The sequence below is a fragment of the Artemia franciscana genome, chromosome 2, assembly GCF_032884065.1.
Source record: "Artemia franciscana chromosome 2, ASM3288406v1, whole genome shotgun sequence".
Classification (NCBI taxonomy): Eukaryota; Metazoa; Arthropoda; class Branchiopoda; order Anostraca; family Artemiidae; genus Artemia; species Artemia franciscana.
Genome location: NC_088864.1, coordinates 59,905,457 through 59,928,305, shown reverse-complemented (window position 1 = coordinate 59,928,305; position 22,849 = coordinate 59,905,457). Strand labels below are relative to the sequence as shown.

The 22,849-nt window shown below is 35.2% G+C and overlaps 1 protein-coding gene across 1 annotated transcript in view; it reads right to left on the bottom strand.

Annotated features, from left to right (window-relative positions):
• Positions 1-22,849, bottom strand: part of LOC136043865 (chromatin-remodeling complex ATPase chain Iswi-like) — an 83,764-nt gene that overhangs the window by 23,918 nt on the left and 36,997 nt on the right. Inside the window, exons 11-15 of the mRNA XM_065728826.1 lie at positions 20,405-20,598; positions 15,963-16,166; positions 14,314-14,544; positions 6,735-6,867; positions 4,373-4,537 (exon numbers count right to left, since the gene is read on the bottom strand). Of these exons, the coding sequence (XP_065584898.1) occupies positions 4,373-4,537; positions 6,735-6,867; positions 14,314-14,544; positions 15,963-16,166; positions 20,405-20,598 (927 nt within the window). The remainder of the gene's footprint in view (positions 1-4,372; positions 4,538-6,734; positions 6,868-14,313; positions 14,545-15,962; positions 16,167-20,404; positions 20,599-22,849) is intronic.

Here is a 22,849-nt window from a genome sequence, read left to right as displayed (position 1 = left end):
GCCAAGAGCTCATATGGTATGAGCTCTAACAAAATTATAAGAACCAATAGATTGATTTAAAAGGAAAATCAGAGGCTTAATGCCGGTCAGGATTTAAAATAAGAGCTCTGAGTTACGATGTCCTTCTAAATATCAAAATTCAATAAGATCCGATCATCCACTCGTATGTTATAAATGCCTCATTTTTTCTAATGTTTCCTCTCCCTTTAGCCCCCCCCCCAGATGGTCGAATCTGGGGAAACGACTTTATCAAGTCAATTTGTGCAGCTCCCTGAAACGCCTACCCATTTTGATCGTTCTAGCACGTCCAGAAGCACCAAACTCGCCAAATAACTGAACACCTCTTCCCAACTCAACCAAAGAGAGCGAATCCAGTACGGTTCCGGCAATCATGTATCGAGGACATTTGATTATTCTATCCACCAAGCTTCATCCCGATTCCTCCACTCCAAGTGTTTTCCAAGATTTCCCCCTCCAAATCCCCCCAATGTCAAAAGATCTGGTCGGGATTTGAAATAAGAGCTCTGAGACATGGATTCTTTCTAAATATCAAATTTCATTAGGATCCGATCAACTATTCGTAAAATAAAAATACCCCAATTTTCACGTTTTCCAAGAATTCCGGTTTCCCCCTCCAACTCCCCCCAAAGTAACAGGATCTGGTCGGAATTTAAAACTAGAGCTTTAAAGCGCAAGACCCTTCTAAATATCAAATTTCATTAAGATCTGGTCACCCTTTCGTAAGTTACAAATACCTCAGTTTTCAAAATTAACCCCCCCCCCCCCAAATCCACCAAAAACAGCAGATCCGGTCCGGTTCTGTCAGTCACGTATCTTAGACAAGTTTTTATTCTTCCCATCCAGTTTCATCCTGATCTCTCCGCTTTAAGTATTTTCTACGATTTCCGGTCCCCCCCCCAACTGCCCCCCCCCCAATGACGATGGATCTGGTTGAGATATAAAATAAGAGATCTGATTTACGAGGTCCTTCTAAATATGAAGTTTCATTAAGATCCGATCACTCCTTCGTAAGTTAAAAATGCGTCATTTTTCTAATTTTTCAGAGTTAACCCCCCTCCAATAGAGCGGATCCTTTCCAATTATGTAAATCACGTATCTAAGACATCTGCTTATTTTTCCCACCAAGTTTCATCCCGATCCCTCTAATCTAAGCGTTTTCCATGATTTTAGGTTCCCCACCCCAAACTCCCCCCAATGTCACCAAATGCGATCGGGATTTAAAATAAGAGCTTTGAGAAACGATATCCTTCTAAATATCAAATTTTATTGGGATCCGATCACCCGTTCGTAAGTTAAAAATACCTCATTTTTTCTATTTTTTCAGAACTACCCCCCCCCCCCCTAACTACCCCAAAGAGAACGGATCCGTTTCGGTTATGTCAATCATGTATCTAGGAATTGTGCTTATTTTTTCCACCAAGTTTCATCCCGATCCCTCCACTCTAAGTGTTTTCCAAGATTTTAGGTTTCACCCTCCCAGCTCCCCCCCCCCCAATGTCACCAGATCCGTTTGGGATTTAAAATAAGAGCTCTGAGACACGATATCCTTCTAAATATCGAATTTCATTGAGATCCGATCACCCGTTCGTAAGTTAAAAATACCTCATGTTTTCTATTTTTTCCGAATTAACGGGGCCCCACTTCCCTCCCAGATGGTCAAATCTATTTATAATTTAATCTGGTCCGTTCCCTGATACGCCTACCGAATTTCATCGTCCTAGCTTACCTGGAAGTGCCTAAAGTAGCAAAACCGGAACCGACAGACAGACCGACAGAATTTGCGATTGCTATATGTCATTTGGTTAATACCAAGTGCCATAAAAATAAACTGAAAATATATTGCACTAAGCAACTTAAGAAGATGCATCTTTCCATATATTGAATAAAAACCCATATTAAATTACATAAAAACAAGTTTTTTTTAATGAAAGTAAGGAGCAACATTAAAACTTAAAACGAACAGAAATTACTCCGTATATGAAAGGGGCTTTTCCTCCTCAACGCCTCGCTCTTTACGCTAAAATTTGACTCTTTCTCTTAGCTCTATTTTTAAAACAGTAAGAAACTTTAGCGTAAAGAGCGGGGCGTTGAGGAGGAAAAGCCCTTTTCATATACGGAGTAATTTCTTTTCGTTTTAAGTTTTAATGCTGCGCCTTATTTTCATTTAAAAAAACTTGTTTTTTTTTTTATTTAATTTCTGGACGTTTTTGAATTAATGCATGTTTTGATCTTGGCTCTCCGCACATAAATAATTAAAACGAAATTTGCATATTACTTAATTGCAATTAATCGGAAGATTTTGAGAAAAAGGAGCGAGAGAGGAGGCCTAGTTGCCCTCCTATTTTTTGATTACTTAAAAAAGCAACTAGAACTTTTAATTTTTTTTTACAGACGTTTTCATTGATAAATAATATACGTAAACTTACGAATTAACTTACGTAACGACCTTCTTTATTCGTATGTTTTTATTGCGTATATGAGGGGGTTCAACCCTCGTCGATACCTCGCTCTTTACACTAAAGCTTAGATTTTGTCCCAATTCCTTAAGAATGACCTCTGAATCACAAAGGCCGTAGAATAAATAGTTGAAATTACTATAAATACTTTAGCGTAAAGAGTGAGGTATAACAAGGAGGTAAACCCCTCATATGTGTAATAATTTTTGTTCGTTTTAAGTTTTAATGCTGCTCCTTACTTTCAGTAGAAAAAACTTTTCATATTTATTTTTTCATTGTTTTTTCAAATAATGCTAGAAAATCCTGCGCCCCCTTCATTGAAATTCTCTTCCCCCATGAGAAGTTTCTTCATGGAAATATCCTCTCATGTACCCCCCCTCAACTCTACCCCCCTAAACCAAAAAAATCTCCCTGAAAACGTCTGTACACTTCCCAGTAACCATTACTATTTGTAAACACAGGTCAAAGTTTGTAACTTGCAGCCCCTCCCACGGGGACTGCGGGGGAGTAAGTCATCCCCAAAGACATAGTTAATAGGTTTTTCGACTATCGTGAATAAAATGGCTATCTCAGAATTTCGATCCGGTGACTTTGGAGAAAAAATGAGCATGGGAGGGGGCCTAGGTGCCCTCTAATTTTTTTGGTCACGTAAGAAGAGCACTAGAACTTTTAATTTCTGTTATAATGAGCCCTCTCGCAACATCCTAGGACCACTCAGTCGATACGATCAACCATGGGAAAAAACAAAAAACAAAAAAACAAACAAATAAATACTGTTAACAAATAAACAAATAAACATGTCTTTCTGGCAAAAAAAATGCGAAATTCCACATTTTTGTAGATAGGAGCTTGAAACTTCTACAGTAAGGTTCTCTGATACGCTGAATCTGATGGTGTGATTTTCGTTAAGATTGTATGACTTTTAGGGGGTGTTTCCCCCTATTTTCTAAAATGAGGCAAATTTTCTCAGGCTCGTAACTTTTGATGGGTATAACTGATCTTGATGAAATTTATATATTTAAAATCAGCATTAAAATGCAATTCTTTTGATGTAACTATTGGTATCAAAATTCCATTTTTTTTTTAGTTTCGGTTACTATTGAGCCGGGTCGCTCCTTACTACAGTTCGTTACCACGAACTGTTTGAAAATACCTAATGAATCAGCACATTGTTAATGTTTAAACTTTTAAAGACGAAAGCCGTTTTCGACTTCAATAAATTTATTTTTCTCTCTGTGATACTGCCCTAAGAATTTCATAATGCTTGAACAACCAAAAAGAGAAGTCTTAAATTATCGTGGTTTTTAATTATATGTTGGGCCCAGAGAGCGAAAATGTTTTTATTTCGATGTCCTTGGGTTCTCTAGAGTTTCTCTAATTCGGCAACAATGGACTCACCTGAAGGTGAATCCAACGGACTGGCTTCCATTTACAATTAAAGAGTTTTCGCTTGTAGCGGAAGTCAAAGTAAAAAATGGAAAGGTTGGTGAAATGAAATGGTGAACCTAATGAAATCACTACCAGCCTTTGGTAGTAGCGAGCACATAATAAAACAAAAAAAGAAAAATAGGTGAAAAATTTGCAAAAAAAAATAAACTGAAAATATATGGCACTAAGCAACTTAAGAAGATACATCTTTCCTTTAAAATTACCTAGTGAATCAGCACATTGTTAATGTTTAAACTTTTAAAGACGAAAACCGTTTTCAACTTCAATAAATTTGTTTTTCTCTGTGATACTGCCCTAAGAATTTCATAATGCTTGAACAACCAAAAAGAGAAGTCTTAAAATATCGTGGTTTTTAAGTATCTGATGGGCCCGGAGAACGAAAATGTTTTTATTTTGATGTTCTTGGGACCCCTAGAGTTTCTCTAATTTGGCAACAATGGACTCACCTGAAGCTCGTGGCAACGCTCCCAAAAAACTTGACTGTATTCAATAACTTCTTCTGGTGTTTTTCCTTCAACCTCTTTCGCAATGGAATCAATATCATCCCTACCATATTTTTCATGAGCTTTAATAAACTGAGTGAAGTCTCGCTTGCTCCAGTTGGTGAACCCCTGAAACAAAAAATCAAAACGAATATTAAAAATCAAAAAACGCAAGATTAAAACTACACTTCCATGGACAAATACTAAGAACAAAAGAAACAACAGAAAATTTTTTCAACAATAGAACCTTTACTATAAATGAATATTTTGACCTTATATCCAAAGGTCGTCCTCAGCAAAACAAACGAAAAAATATAAAAGAAACTCACATCAAAAAACGACCATTAAAACTAAAATCTTTTTAAAACAGTCCTAGCATCCTTACTTCAGGGAAGTCCAACCACGGCCGGTGAATCAAGTGAGGTGAAAAAAGGCAATTAATTCGAATAAAACTAAATAGTTAACAACAAGCTTTCAACACTGATCTTGCCTTTTTGGTAGCTGGCCTCAAAAGTATTTCTGTAACAGGCTCATTGGTATTGTCAACTGGGATTTGTAAAATAATTTGTTAAATCGTTTCTAATTAAATTTGTGAATAAGGCATTTAGTGATTATTCCCCAAATTCCTATTTTAAGAAATATTATAATTTAGTTTGAGTCTAATTTCAATTGCTTCTGGAACAACCTGTTATATGCCCAATTCATTGCTAATAAGGGAAGTTTCTTCAAAAAGAATTTTATCCCTAGTCCGCCTTACCTTAAGCCCTTAACTTTAGCCCTTTAAGCCTTAACCCCTTAAATATCTATACTTTCCTAGTATAGATAGTATTTGCTGGATACTTATAAGTTGAGTTTATGTCAAGCCCTTGGCGCTAGTTCTTTAAGCCTTTATCCTTCGAGTATCTAAACTTTGCTGATATAGACAGTATTTGCTAAATACTTCGAGTTTAAGCACCCATCGTAGACCACAGAAAAAAAGGCAAAATTTTCACACAAAAAAAATAGAAGCTCCAGTTCCAAAATTTTTTTTTAGTTTTCAATACCTTTTTTAGTTACCCTTTTATTGTTATTGTTACAAAATTATTATTATTCTTTAGTTATTTGTTTTGTTACATCACTTAATATTGCTTTATTACATTTACTGAGTTTTAAGATAACTCTATAATAAAACAATAACTTAAGCTATTGTTTAGTTATTGTTTTATGATTATGCCTAGCTTGTCACGTCTGTGGTAGGTTAATTTGCTCGAGTATTACATTTAATATATAGTAATAGCAAGATCGATATACTGTTTTCGGTCGTTTATGCTGAGTTTCCCGCATTGCAGGTGTTGAGTTTTCTGTATTGAGTCGAGTGGGTTGAATTTCTGATATGTCGAGTTTCTTATGTTGAGCCATTATGATGAAAACACGGATGTGGAGATACGTAGTACAACTCTTGGGGACGTGGATGCTGAGTTTCCCGCATTGCAGTTGTTGAGTTTTCCATATTGAGTCGAGTGGATTGAATTCCTGATATGTCGAGTTTCTTATGTTTTGAGCCATTATGATGTAAGTACGGATGTAGAGATACGTAGAACGACTCTTGGGTGCGTGGATGCTAAGTTTCCCGCATTACAGGTATTGAGTTTTCCGTAATGAGCCGAGTGGTTCAAATTTCTGATATGTCGAGTTTCTTATGTTTTGAGCCATTATGATGTAAGTACGGATGTAGAGATACGTAGAACGACTCTTGGGTGCGTGGATGCTGAGTTTCCCGCATTGCAGTTGTTGAGTTTTCCATATTGAGTCGAGTGGATTGAATTCCTGATATGTCGAGTTTCTTATGTTGAGCCATTATGATGTAAGTACGGATGTAGAGATACGTAGAACGACTCTTGGGTGCGTGGATGCTAAGTTTCCCGCATTACAGGTATTGAGTTTTCGTAATGAGCCGAGTGGTTTAAATTTCTGATATGTCGAGTTTCTTATGTTTTGAGCCATTATGATGTAAGTACGGATGTAGAGATACGTAGTACAACTCTTGGGTGCGAGGAGTTTCTTGAATTTTGGTCTGTTAATTTAACATGTTAAAAGATATATTATTATTAGTAATTTTTTTTTTTAGATAGGTATTCAATCGACTATTTTTCCTAGAAAATTTCTAGGAGCTAATTTAGAGAATATCGCTTTCAATCAGACGAACTTTCAATCCAGAAATCATATTATAACATCACTTACTCGTTTTCGATACGCATTATTTACCGTCTTCAGTAAGAACTAAGCTTAAAAAAGAAAAATAGAAATTCAGATCTTGGCCCCATAATTAAAATTTTTAAGAAAGTACCTGAGTAAGTAACTGCTCCTTCTCAGCCTGCTCTTCTTCGCTTAGAGTGTCGGCTTCGTCAATTTTCTTCTGCTCCTCACGTTGAGCTTTAGCTGCTTCAGGACCTAGGTCTGGATTCTTAGGAACTTTATATCTAAAAAATTAAATCTGACATCAGCGAATTGCGTTATCACCCTGATCACTGATTTCAATAAAAAAGCTGAAGTACCATTTCAAGGTGAAGTGCGCCGTATTTCCTAATTGAACAAAAAAAAGCATATTTGTCGCTTCCATAAGCCCAAAATTCACATTCCCACAAGAAAGAAAAACTGAATATTCAGACGAAAAGGTATTCCATAATTTTCTAATAGGAACTTCACATACACCAATCATGAGCGTTTGCTTTCAGTATGCATGTAAAGACTGGTCAGCTTTTCAGAAAAAGCCACGTTTTCTGAATATGCGCAAGGCCAGTTAAATTACTAGATTTCATCGAAAAACTTTGAAATACGAAAACTTGCAAGTGACAAATCAAAAGTTTTCTGATTTTGATCACTGATGTTTCATCAGGATTGGGCTGATGAAACATCTAAAAGATATGACTCAGTTTTAGGTTCTTGAGGAGGAGGGGATGGCTGCCGTCAAAAATAAATAAAACATTCTACTTTATACCAGCCATGTATGCTTCGAATCGCCCAGATTGACTTGAATTGAAAAAAAAAATCCCTAAACACATATTAGGTAATCTCATTTTTTCATCTTGAACTCATCAAACGGGATTTCGGCTTTTAAAAAAGTGTGGAGCCAGGTATTCAGCTATTTTTGAGCCTGATATTCGGCTATTTTTGAGCCTGATATTCGGCTATTTTTGAGCCTGATATTCAAAATTGAAGCCTGATATTCGGCTATTTCGAGCTTGATTTAGATTGAGTCTGATATTTGGCTATTTTTGAGCCTGATTGAAACTGATACTGAGTTTGAGCCTAATATTCGGCTATTTCGAATCCTGGTTGAGACTGATGTTGAGTTTAAACCTGATATTCAAAATTGAATTTGGAGCCTGATGTTCGGCTATTTTTGAGCGAGATTGAGCTTTGAGCCTGATATTCAGCTATTTTTGAGCTTTATTGAGCCTAGTACTGTTTGAGCATGAACCTGATATTGTGTTTGAGCCTGATATTTGGTTATTTTTTAGCCTAATATTTAAAACTGAGTTTTGAGCCAGATATTCGCCAATTTTTTAGCCTAATTGAGGCTGATATTGAGTTTGAGTCTGATATTCGACTGTTTTTTAGCCTGATAGAGTTCAAGTTTGATGTTCAGATTTTTTTAGCCTAATATTCAGTTTGAGCCCTATGGAGCCTAGTATAATTTGAGCCTGAGCCTACTATTCAAGATTAAATTTTGAGCCTGATGTTCGGATTCACTGATAATATGGTCCCCTAGCCTTGAAAACAAGAACTAATCTTCGCGCTATAGTGACATGATTTCAAAATCAAAACTGGACGCCTCCTTGATGCAAGTGCATTTTCCACTACCGGCACAAGTTTCAATATCTTTGAATTGGTTATAACAGAAACCCCTCACCCCAATCATATTACTATTTATTGAATCAAGACCAAGCATAATCCCCAAAAAGCATACCTGAGACACTAGTTCTTACTAGTTTACTTCCAACAGTAATGGGAAGTAACTAAACAGTAAATTAAGTAACGTAACTAACGTAAAGTAACGTAAAATAACGTAAGTAACGTAACGTAATTTAGTAAAGTAACTAAACAGTAACTAAACAGTAACAGTAAAGTGGGAAGTAACTAGTTCTTACTAGTTCTTACTTCCCACAAAGTTTGAACGACAGTTGGGACCCATTCTAGGAGATGTCCTAATAACCCAAATTTATGGATCCCCTCCTCTTGTAATTGGAGGGGGGGTGATAGAACATTCAATTACCATCAGGCGAATAAACGCACAAACGTTTTAACTTGTGTCAGCCTGTTACGTCGATTAATCTATTCAAACATTTAACCGCGTCGTTCTGCGCATGGCCGCTAGATCATAGCTAAATTTTGATTGTTATGAATTAGGTTGTAGATGACATGAATAGGAAGAGTAAACAGAAATAAGAGAATCAAATATTTTAGACAATTTCAGGGTTTCCTTCAAAGCATCAGATAAGGGATTGGACTTTCATATAAACATATTTTGTTTCTTGTAATCTTCTTGTAATCCAATCCAAACTAATTGGATTAGTTTGAGGCAGTAAAAATCTCAAACTAGCACACCTATTCTTATTCCCTACAAAGTTTGATTAAGACAAGAATGTAGGGATTAGGTACAGAAACACTATTTAGTCCCTATTTAGGGACTTTGGTCCTAATTTAGGGACTAAAAATGGAAAGGGTGATATTTTTTTTTATGTTTCCCCCCTCCAAAAAAATAGTTCATATAAATGCAAAAACGAAACTGAAAAATGGCGCCCTAGCCATAAAACTCGAAACAAAAGAGACAATGTCTTTTTTTTTTGTTTAAAAACGAAAAAGCCGTTTTACACACTGGGAGAGAGTTTCTATTTCAGTATGCCTAGACTCTAATCTTAGAATTCTACGATTTTATTAATTTACATAGAAGAATTAATCTTCATTTCTATTAATAAATTTTCTCTTTTTTTACTTATAAATTATTATTAATTTTTATGCTAACTAAGGTTTACTTCTTTCTACATATATGTAAAATTTGAGCCTTAAATAATAGAATTTAAAATGATTTCAACTTAACATTTGACAATTTTTTAACCAAGATCCATTTATTATAAAATACTAGTATTAAAATATATATAATCTTTATAATCTTTAATATACAAACATAGTGTTGAAATTAACAAATATGTTTCAAATTTAAAAGAGTCTTGATTGAGAATTCGTTGTGTGAACACCATATTTTTGGATATTAACCTTTTAATAAAGTAAGTTTTCAACCTAAGTAACTTCATTAGAGGCATTTATAAACGAATTATTTTATTTACTTGCTATTGAAATTTTCGCTACTTAACATAAATTCCCTTGGGATTTAGTGATTTAATAGCTACAGAGACTTGGACTAAGAGATTTAATTATCTCGGATGATTGAACTCTTTGAACTCGACTGAACTTTTTGTGCACAGAACCGGCATCTATTATGGATCCAGAACACTGCGGTATCTGCTCAAAAAGAATAACCAGCAAAACAGGTGCAGTGTATTAAATGCCAAAAATGATCTTATTTTAGCTGTGGAAAAACTAAGTATTCAAATGACTTGAAGAAGACCTTCGTGTGCATATTCTGTGCACAAAAAAGATTCTCTAAAAAAACTGTATCCTGACTAGATTGAAATTAAAAAAAAATAACAGTCCAAAACAGCCAAATAACAACGACAAGAAGCATGATCAGTTTAAAACAAACTCTATTTTCCCGAGTGAAAGACGTAGCCAAATAATAGCCAAAAATAATAGTCAAAATAGCCAAATAACAACGAGAAGAACCATGATCAATTTAAAACAAACTCTATTTTCCCGAGTGAAAACGTAGCCAAACAATAGCCAAAAATAATAGCCAAAATAGGCAAATAACAACAAGAAGAACCATGATCAATTTGAAACAAACTCTATTTTCCCGAGTGAAAGACGTAGCCAAATAATAGTCAAAAATAATAGTCAAAATAGCCAAATAACAACGAAAAGAACCATGATCAATTTAAAACAAACTCTATTTTCCCGAGTGAAAACGTAGCCAAACAATAGCCGAAAATAATAGCCAAAATAGGCAAATAACAACAAGAAGAACCATGATTTAAAACAAACACTATTTTCCTGAGTGAAAACGTGTCGACAAAATCACAAGCAGCTCCTGGCGTAGCACCCAAACTTATGGCTGCTGTTGAAAATTTAACCCTGGAAAGAAAAGACTGGTCAGGTTCTGACCTGAGTTGTCTCATATGTGACGAAACGACAAAAGATAGCCTCTCGTTTGATTGTAATCAATGCTTACACCGCATGCAAGCGGCCTGCGCTGCAATTGATGCGGACATAGTTCTTGCTCTGCAGAAGCCCTCGGGACGATTCTTTCTTTTTACCTCTGAAAAGTGCTCAAACCAGGGTAATAAGACCGGCTCAAAATGTCACAGTACTGATGTATCTGTTCAATGCAGTAGCTTTGTTATTAGTCAAGCCACTCAGACTGAACTGGAGTATCCTCGGTCCTTTTATATAGATGGAGACTCATACAACTGATAATATACCCGAGCAATGTGTTTAGAGATTTCACATAAGTGGAGGCTGCAGAATGGCGGAGAATTGCACGTTTCTCCATGTTTGCGTGGATTTTTTAAAAGCAGCTGTCATGACGAGTGTTGTCTTCGGCCACACAAATTCTGTGTAAAAAGTCTGCTCACGGCATTTGTTTCACGAACTGTTGTCCTCATGTGCATCTCACTTTCCGCTGAAGGAGGAAGCTACTTTCTAAGACTGAATTACGAAGTTCAAAAAACGGGGAGCGAAAAAATGCACCTCTGCTGATTCTTCCAAAAACAGCCATATCAAGTCCCTCTTATGAGTTTGGATTTCAAGCCACCTGTCTTAATCAGCCAATGCACATCCCTCCTCCATCATACCAGCTCCCCTCCCTCTGAAAACCCCAGAGAAATTGGCAGAAAGCAACATTAGCCAGCCTTCCGGTCTAAACAACCAACAGGGTTGGAATTTTAAAGAAATCAAAGATTCATCCACCATTGAAACCATGCTTTCTGAGTTTCCCAAATTTGAACCGATCCAGAGTGGTGGCAAGCAAATTGGGGCTGCAGTGTAAAGCCCTTAATTCATCCCTATTCATTTCCGAAAATATTAGTGTCAAATGTCCGGTCACTTATGAACAGAAGCTTCAATATTTGTCTGTAAATCATAAATTCTGATTAGAATGTTTTCATTTTTTTTTTTTTCATTCTTATTCTTGCTCAGCTACTGAAGAAGTTTTTTCTGTTTAAAAATAAAACCAAAAAAGGTAGTTTTGAAAATGTAGGTGGAGTTAGGGCATCCACTCTAAAACAAGGCCAGAGTTTTGCTGTTCATCATTTTCCCTGTTCAAATCTTCTAACCTTCAATCAACAAACCCAGGAATATAACCTCTGAAAATCAATCTGTTGGTTCCTTTAAAAGAAAATTTAGCCAACACAACTCTAAGAAGAAAAATCTAAATCGCTGAATGCTGTAGTAAATGGCTGAGTAGTGGTATATCAAGCCCTGATTGCTGAATAGTGTTGCAAATGGCTGACAAGCGGCATATAAGGTCCTAACGAATAAATGGTGGGGTAAATGGCTGACAAGTCGCGTATCGGGCCTTAATGACTGAATGGCGTAATGAATAGCTACAAGTAGCATATCAAGCCCTAATGGCTAAATGGTTAGTAAATGGCTGAGTAGTGGCATATCAGGCATTCAATTTTTAGCAACCATGAATTTTGACAACAAGCAAACATCCGGGCAAATTTCTCGCAGAAAACTCCAAAATTGCATCAACAAGTGAAGATACTATATTTGGGTTTAAAATAGTAATTATTTTATTTGCCTCTTAAATAATTAATAGAAAACATTTTCATAAACAGTTACAAGAAAAATAAAAAGCCAAATTAAAACCTAAAATGAATAAATATAAAGTCATATGACAATTTAAACTTAAAACTAGCAGAAATTACCACAAATAAGTGGAACTCCTGCCTATCAGTCCTTCTAAAGGTAAGTGTGTCGTTTGCACATTGCTGAAAACGATTTGTGTTTCGACCAAAATACATCTTTTTCGCAAAATCTCAACAGCAACAAAATCTTAATAATAATAAAGATTACACGAAAGGAAAAAAATGTTTATATATTATGATTTTCAATTTAATTTTACTACTCTGAAAGGACACTTTTTTTCACCATAACTTTTGGTTTTGATTCTATTTCGTCCAAAAATGTGGAAAAAATTGATCCCTGGATAAGTTCAAAATGAACAATGGTAATTTTTGAAGCAACTATTTTATCTTGTCAAAGCAATATTTTCAATGAAAAATAACTATATAACTAAAGAATAAATTTAATTCCAATGACTACATTTGAAGGAAGAAAGTATGGATAGAAATTTACTGCATATTTTCACTAATTCACTAGTGAAACTAGATTGACCGTTTAAAATACAATAAAACTAATTCCTGAAAATTAGAGCAATTTTCGATCTTTCAATGTTATAATGATAAAAGAGAAAGTTTTAAAATATATTTGGTTTGAAATCTAACATTCTTCCCTCCCCCTCCCGTAAAAAGTGTGTTCCTCTTGCCCCTTTGGAATGACCACTGGAAATTTTGAGCCAATCAGAAACCCTCGATCAAACATACTCCCATTTACCACAATAAAACTTATCTGAAACCATTAGCAATTTGTACAATTTACTACCCTTACCTTGGGGCTGAGATTGTCACGTTGTTCCCGGACAAGCGTTTATTTGACCTTTCGAATAGTTTGAGCATAATAGTTATCCCAAAATTTTGATCTGATATCATGATGGCTACGGAAGGGGAGCTGGCCGCCCTTCAATCACTTTCAGCCATTATAAGCGCAATAAAAAAAAAATCCATTTTCCAGTCAAATAATACCCCAGCTAAGTTTTTACAGCCACCTCTTCCATATGAAGTGGCTAAAAAAATTTTTAATAACGCACGGAAGACAGACAGCTCTTTACTAAGACAACGCTAAAGCTTTGTTTCTATTATTTATTACGTTGCATTGATCTTTTACATTACGTAACAAAATCATTACTTAACTTTTTGAAAAGTAATTACTGGATAGACTTTTCAACAGACATGTTTTATTTATTTATTTTATTCTAATAACAAATGCATTTTCAATGGATTGTCGGCCAAATGTAGTCAATCAGAAAAAAAAACGGGTTGAGACTCAATAACAAGCACCACAGGAAAACATATGAACAGACTCCCATGGATGCTCTTTTGACAAAAAACTCCTTGCACTTCGTCAACATCGCCCTCCATAAACCACGGACAAATTCCCTTTTCCCTGTTCAACCTCATTCAACTCATACGTTCCCCCATTCAATCTTACCTTCCTTGTTCAGCTTCAAAAAAATCCAATTTTTAACCGAATAAAATTGTATAGAAGAAATGCCGTCCCGTACATAGTGAACATGTTAAATAGGTTAGCCCCCCCCCCCCCGTTTTTTTACCTTACAATTATTTAATGTTTATGTTGCAAATTTTGAGCTTTCTTCTTCTTCTTTTTTTACAAAATCGTGTTTTGTTAGATTTTAGTGACAAGACAAGATAGTACTTGCCTTTTTATTTAGTTTATTTCCTTTTAATTCTGCGAGTTTTAATTGCTATTGACATTTTATACGACTCTTTTGACATTTTGATAATTTTTGTCTAGCTTATGTCTTTGAATTTTGTGTGTGTGAGTGCTTTCTGACTCTGAAGTGCGAATTCTGGCCACATGGGCTTGGAATAGCCATTTCTCAGAAATAAAAATCTTATTTTATTAACTTAACTCCTAACTCAAAGTAGTATAACATTCGTAGTTACCCAATAGACTTGCGATAAAAGTAAATCTCTTGATCCAGTAATTCAAACAGCCTAGGAGGAAAAAATTGGAAGTCTTGAACAATTGGCTGTTTTGGAGGTCGAGGTGCTTTCGGCGCTTTTGGTTCACTCACACGAAGAGCCTCTCGGAAATACGCATCCACAGCGTAATTAGCTTTCCTTTCACGCTTTGGGGGCTCAATCCAAAAACCAGCAATAGATTTCTGCTTTCCCCTAGAAAAAATAAAAAAGGCAATTTTAAAGACAGCTTTGTTATATACGACCATCAATTTGGAAATTTATCCCTCAAGAGGTTATCCCGTAAGAGCCATCTATTAATTCCTTTGAGCAACGGTTCATCAGATAGGCACCACTGCATAATTTGCTTTCCTTTCATACTTCGAGTTTTCAAAAAAAAAAACAAGAAAAAAAAACAGCAATACACCTTTGCTTTTCTCTAAAAGAAAGGGAAATTGGCTCTACTTCAAGAGATTATTCACATATAAGCCGAGAATGAGATAAGGGATGTGTCTCATGGGGTGGCAGCATATACAAACTAAAAATATAATGAAGACATTTCTTACAAACCTTTATGCTTTTATATTACAAATTTGAATTTGCAGTACAGTCGCCTAAAAGAGTGACAAAATTATAAACTATTAACTTTGGTTCTAAAAAAGCCGGGCTTTACGTCAGCAGCCGTGTTTCCCTTCACCACACAAATAGAAAATGTCTTCACGAGGTTGAGAAATCAGTTCGCTTCTGCTTCGAATACGCTGAGAATTTCATTTCTCTGGTCAACAAAACAGTATTTTACCGAGCGAAGCTCTGTTCCCTGGTATTCTATCTTATTAAACATGAGATATATTTAATATAAAGTGGACCCCCCTCTCCGCTGAGCCTGCAGCTAATTAAACTGAAATCTGATTAGTACTTTCCATAAAGCATATTAGAATAACGGGGTATCGGGTAACACCGATACCCCGTTATGTACAAAATGCAAAAAGTTTCCCCGGTGCCCCTACACATTGGGCAAAAGTAAGGATCATATTGCTCCCTAACTTGACCCAAATACTTCCTTTTTCCCCTAGGTGGTTACCCGTTCCCTCTCATAGTCATCAAATAACCAGAGTCATTCGCTAACACTCCTTTCTTAAAATAAATATCGTCCTTTCATCTCTTTGATCTGTGCATGCAACACTAATCCATCGATCTTTGACACCTCCCCGTACTGAAATTGAATCTCCTGATCCCCTAACCATTCCTTTTTTTGTTCTTTATCCCACATGATATCCACACCGTTGCCTTTGTTTTATAGCTCATTCATCTAGAATTCTCGTTATTGCGCTTGACCACGAATAGTTCAAATCATAAAGTTGGCGATGGACGTTTAACGAAATACACGACGTTGAACGTTCCACATAGTGTTGAATTACAAAAGAGAGCGCACTTATCTGAAAAACGTTTTTCTCCCTGGATTTAAGCAATAAAAAGAGCATAACATCGTATAAGAAAAACATCTTTAAATACTTCTCCAAAGATATTAACTAGCTTCAGTAATAGAATATTTTACGAAAATTAGACGTTGAACGATATATTTATTAAGAGGTACCCCTCCTCATGTATAGGTAAAGCGGAGGGATAAAACAAACCTGTAATCTTCTCCCTCAAATTGGTAGAGTGATTTCGGTTCGGATGGAGTATCAAGAGTGAAGCTTCTTAAACTGCTTTCGCCAAGTGCTTCAAGCTTTGCGTTCACCTCGGCAGTTTTTGTCTCACTTCTGCCCAATATGGTGTCTATATCTTCATCGGTGATATCAGATTCTTTGGATGCAAATACATGATCAGCTCCATGTCTAAAAACAAAGATATATGTTGAAATTTTCTGTTCTTGACAAATTACTGAAAGACATGGTTTTAAAAATAAATAAGAAAAAACAGAAAAAAAATCCAATTCTTCGGATGTAAATCCATGATTAACCCCATGCCTAAAACAAAGGTATAGATTTGAACTACACACTGTTGGAAAGTCCTTGAATGTTTTAGTTAAAACAAGAAGATAAACAGAAAAAAATTATTAAGATCAAATGGTTCCAATACAAATACATGATCTGCCCCATGTCTAAAAAAAGATATATGTTTAGATTTTCTCCTATTGACAAGTCATTGAGGGTCATAGTTAACAAAATGAACAAGAAAAAAACTGAAAAAACTAATAATTTCAAATCTTATTCTTCGGATGCAAATTCATGGTCAACCAAAAAAAAAAAAGACACATGCTTAAAGGTACACTGTGTAAGGTTTATTTAAAATTATAGCTAAAACAAGAAGAAAAAAACTGAAAAAACTAATAATTTCAAATCTTATTCTTCGGATGCAAATTCATAGTCAACCAAAAAAAGAAAAAAAAGACACATGCTTAAAGGTACACTGTGTAAGGTTTATTTAAAATTATAGCTAAAACAAGAAGAAAAAAACTGAAAAAAACTAATAATTTCAAATCTTATTCTTCGGATGCAAATTCATGGTCAACCAAAAAAAAAAAAGAAAAAAAGGACACATGCTTAAAGGTACACTGTGTAAGGTTTATTTAAAATTATAGCTAAAAACAAGAAGAAAAAACTGAAGAAACTTATTCAGATCACATTGTCTGGAAATAAGTACTTGATTAGACTTTGTGAGAAAAAAAGGTATATACTTAATTTGAATACTGTTGAAAAATTATAGTTAAAAGCAAGAAGAAAAAGCAGAAAAAATATTTCAAGTCAAAAATATTTGGGTGCAAATATACGATCAGCCCCATGTCTAAAACAAATAACTTAAGTTGCACACTGAAGTTATAGAAGAATATACCATTACTACTACTAACAACTCACCACAGCACCAAGCCGCCTGAGGCCAACACAGATACGCACGCTCCGCCTCCATTCCAATCTATTCAAATCCTCCTTCTTTAGACACTCCCAGGAAGTTCCCAATTCACTTAAATCTTTCTTTACGACATCCTACCACCCCCAACTGTGGACGACCTGCTTTCCGTTTAGCCCTAGACAGTTGGCAGAACGGACAATCTTTGGCAATCTGTCACCCTTCATTCGCAGGACGTACTCTATCCATATCAACCTTTCTCTCATTATAGCCCTAGTTATAGTTTAATAAAAAGTTATAGTTTTATAAAAGGAAAGAAAAAAGCGAGAGAAAAGACAAAAGTATGCACTATTGAGCCAATCGGCGAAAAGTCAAAAACAAGTATATGACAATTGTTCACAGACAAAAAGCAACACAAATATGACTGCCAGAGATTCAAAGAGCCAAAAAGAGGCATTTAATAACTCTGTAAATAACTCTGTTTCAGCATCCTTTGGGGAAGTAGAAAAGCAGTTCATTATTTTCGTCTGTACTACTAGTTTCGTACCTATCCCAAAACCATTTTCAGAAACTCAGAATCCCTCAAGGAGACGTTTGTCACTTGACAGCTTACACTATTCACCGTAGATCAACCAAAGAAAGTTGTTATTAATCCTAACTTAAGTCGTTAATCCTAACTCGAGTCATCCTAACTTACTGCTAGTAGTATGAGGATTGACAACTCTCACTGACAGTTCTCTGTTGTTCTCAATTGTAACAAGACAATACCCCACGTAACAAATTCCCACACCCAGTTTCATCTCTTTAAATTGAAACTTAATTCTTGCGTGAAGTTCTTTCCAGTTTTCTACTTCAGACTTTCGCCAAAATCGATCACAAAATAATATCACAGGACCATATCAAAGAAAGATTCATCAAATGAACCTTTTAAAAATGGAGCTCAGGAATTCAGTCAACCAATAAACAAAATTGGTTCATATATTCTTGATCACTGTACCTCTGAGAATTTTTTCCATAGACACCTAATTTGATTGCTATTCTTCCGCATCGTGTCTATGATATTTTGTAAAAACGGAAAAGGTCATAGTTAGGATCCCTAAGCATTATAAAATAATGGTTACTTTTCATTTAATTGTGTAGGTCGAGTAGCTAAGATTGGCACATATTTGATATAATATTTTTTTTTTTAATAAGCTAAAATATACGTACGCTCGACAAGAGATAATGAAGTCCGTTGTTATAAGTCCGTAATTGAAATGGTGAAAGGAAAGGAAAAAAATGGGTCAACCGCTTCGTCGAGTTTGGCAGAAAAAGAACTGCTCATCGTACTTCAATCTAGTGACTTTTTGAAAGCTATATTTGAACAAGAACAATCCTTAACAAGATTTTGAGTAAGTGTAAAAAAAGAGTATATATGATCGAAATATCTGAACTTTTGTACCTGTTTTGTTTCACTGTCTAAATAAATAGATTTATCCCCATTTGAAAATTTCTTTGTTCCTCATAGAAAGGAAGTGTGGTCTAAGGACACCTGTGGAGTTCTCCAAATAACTAGATTCAACCACTTTCTTTGCCCATGTGATTTCTGTCATTGTAGCTTCATCCCTAAGTACATAAGAACCCAGATGCTTGGACAGTTTAGCCAGTAGGACATAGGTTAATACTACTACTGCTAGTAGTACTACCGCTATTTAATACTATTACTAGTAATATCAATTCTACTACTGTAACTACTATTACTACGGATATGGGCACCCCCTGTTTATAGGTACTGTACCTTTAAATCTCTATATATTACATTATAACAGTTTAGCCAGTTCACTACTCTCCTTATCAGACGTAGTAAAAAGACAAATCTGATTGGCTTTAATTTTATCAAAACATTCTTCTACCATCCTTCTTTACCTGCAACAGAAGTTCTCGGGTCCTACAGCAAAACATGGGAACTCTGATGGCAGACAAACAACGAGCTATAATTAGAATAACAGAAATCAAACTGTTTCCTGGAGTGCCTTTGAGCCAGTCTTTCGTTTGGCGTCGTGTCGCACTTTCGTTGTCAAGCCATACCTCCTTGAATATGTATTTTCCTTTATCCAAGTTCCCCCATCTTATCCCAACAGATACAACCATAAGCCTTATATATGCAAAAAATAAACCAAAAGAAGAGAATAAAAAAAAGAGAAGGTTGTTCGTAATAAGAAGTGTTCTCATACTTTGAGTTGTTGTGAATTCAGAATACCACAAGATATCAATTTTCTTTGGAGCGAGCCTCTTGGTGCGGAACTATCCAATGAATCTATGCCAACAGATAAACAAGAAGAAAGATAAACCTCCGAACCACAGCTTAGATATCAATAGAGTTATGAAAACTCGATTTATTTTTGGGACACAGTGCGCGGTAGCGATGCTAGCGGCTGGAGACAGGAAACTATCACTCATTTGGGAACAGCAACATTCGAACATACCTGATAAGGGACCCAACACTAAAACAGCTGATCCAATCATAAGTTAAACAGCAGCCTATAAACAGCTGATCAAATCATAAGTTAAACAGAAGCCTATAAACAGCTGATCAAATCATAAGTTAAACAGCAACCTATAAACAACTGATCAAATCATAAGTTAAACAGCAGCGCTTAACTTATGATGTTGCTGATTAATTTATGATTTGATCAGCTGTTTATAGGTTGTTATAGGTATTCAGAGATCAACCTTTCAACCAAAGCAAAAGAAGAGACCTGAGGAACTACATTAAATTTTTAAAAAGAGTAAAAAATGTATCAATAACAGTTAATATTCATTTACTAATTAAATATTCATTCCTCAATCAATATTTATACAATATGAATGAAAAATAATATAATAATATTTGATACTTATTTACTAAAACTGAGTACTTTTCATTTTCAATCTTAGAACATTGAGATTTTTATTTTTGTATTAAGTAGTGCAGCGTTTCTAGTTTTCTTTGTGGTATAATCAATACTGACCCGGGTTAATATTCATCCAAAAAAGAAACACTAAATAAATTGTACAAAATTCTCTATAGTAGAAAAATAAAACTGAAACCTTCAACCTACTGTTTGTTCAGTTGGCTTTTTTGTGAAAACCTTTAAAATAGTTTTCTTCAACAAAATACGTCCAGACAACCAAGGAAAAATCGTTGCCTGGGATTCAATGGAGAATAGAGCATCGTTTTTTTCTTTTGCTTTAATAAATTATCTACCTTATCATATTCAGCATTTCATCCTTATTCAGGGCATTCGTTTGCTTATCAAGAAGTCGGCCTTGTTGAATGACCAGCTTGTCAAGGCGCAGTTTCACTTCAGCACGTTCGACAATCTTTTCTTCTACGGTATTCTCAGTAACAAAACGAAAAACACGAACTTGCTTCTTTTGACCAATTCTGTGAGCGCGATCCTGGAATTTAAATACTTTAAACTTAAATTGGGTTCTTGGTTTTTTGGTTTATGCCTAACTAATATTTTTAATCATTAATTAATGATACCGCTGGATCAAGATAAAAAAAAATATCACCAAGCTCAACGGACGCAATAAAAGTAGTTTCCTCTATACACACAGAAATGCAATTAAAGGAGTACGGAAAAGAAATACACATAATAAAGACACTTATCATCACAAACACTAAAAATGCACTAACAATGACTCACAAACGATTAATACACCACAACGGAATATCTCCGACTGACTCTGATCGCTATCTGAATCTGCCTTCTAAAACATCCATCTTATCATATATCTCAAAAACTCCGTGACGTTTGGAGATAAATAATTATATTCTATATATTCTATATATATATATATATATATATATATATATATATATATATATATATATATATATATATATATATATATATATATATATATATATATATATATACATATATATATATATATATATATATATATATATATATATATATATATATATATATATATTATCTATATAAAAATAAGTTGTCTGTCTGTCTGTGGATCTGTGGATCAGGTGACGTCATGTTTCGGCTGACGTCGTGAAATTAGTTGCCGTCATTTTTGCTTTGAAGGTGACGTCATTCAAGTTATATAAGACATATGTTCGCGTAGAAATCTATTAATGTTTAAGTTTACAATGACTGATGAAGATGCTCAAAGAGTCTATGGGCACACGTAAAAACATTAAAATTAACTACAAATATGCGTGTCCGATTGCAAAACGATGACTCTGGTCAAACATTTTCAGATCAATTGCTGGCAATGGGAAACGGAAAGCTCCCAGTAGACTCAATTTCAGGACGTATACAACTACCTGCTGATTTCTGTAATTTAGTGACGTCCAAAAATGAATTGATTGAAAAAGTATTTCCGAATATTCTAAAAAATTATAAAAATAATAAATGGCTAAGTGAAAGAGCGATTCTCGCACCCAAAAATATAGACGTCCACGAAATCAACAATATTGTTTTGACCAAGATTCAAGACCAGGCAGTCCTTTACAAGTCAGTCGACACAGTTTTGGAACCAAATGAAGCGGTTAATTATCCATCTGAATTTTTAAATTCCATAGATCCTTCAGGGTTTCCACCACACGTGCTACAACTAAAAATAGGCGTACCAATAATACTTTTAAGAAATATCAACCCACCAAAGCTTTGCAATGGCACGCGACTTGCCGTAAAAAAAAACAATGGAAAACCTAATAGAGGCCACAATCTTGACAGGGCCTTATGAGGGTGAGGCTGTTCTTATTCCTCGCATTCCCATGATTCCAACGGATCTGCCTTTTCAATTTAAAAGATTGCAATTCCCAATTCGATTAGCATTTGCAATCACCATTAACAAAACTCAAGGTCAATCATTAAAAAAATGTAGTATTGATCTTAATACTGATTGTTTTTCCCATGGACAATTGTACGTTGCATGTTCGAGGGTCGGTAAACCTGACAATCTATTTATATGCAGCGAGAATTGGACAGCGAAGAATGTTGTATATTCGCAAGTTTTACGCAGTTAATTTGTATTTTGGAACCAAATGAAGCGGTTAATTATCCATCTGAATTTTTAAATTCCATAGATCCTTCAGGGTTTCCACCACACGTGCTACAACTAAAAATAGGCGTACCAATAATACTTTTAAGAAATATCAACCCACCAAAGCTTTGCAATGGCACGCGACTTGCCGTAAAAAAAAACAATGGAAAACCTAATAGAGGCCACAATCCTGACAGGGCCTTTTGAGGGTGAGGCTGTTCTTATTCCTCGCATTCCCATGATTCCAACGGATCTGCTTTTTCAATTTAAAAGATTGCAACACAGACAATGGGACAGCGAAGACTGTTGTATATTCACAAGTTTTACGTAGTTAATTTGTATTGTATCTATCTATCTATCTATCTATATAAAAACGAGTTGTGTGTATGCATGTTTGTTTGTTTGTAAAAAGAGCGTTTGCATATGACGTCATTATTAGTACATACGGCTTTGTATATGGACAGACAATGGGAAAGCCAAGAATGTTGTATATTCGCAATTTTTACGTAGTTTGAAACACATATATAAATCTATCTATATTCACAGGTGGGACACAGGGACACAACTACAATGGCGTGTAACTAATATGGCGCGTAACGACTTACGCGCGCGGGGGGGCTTGGGGGGCGCGAAGCGC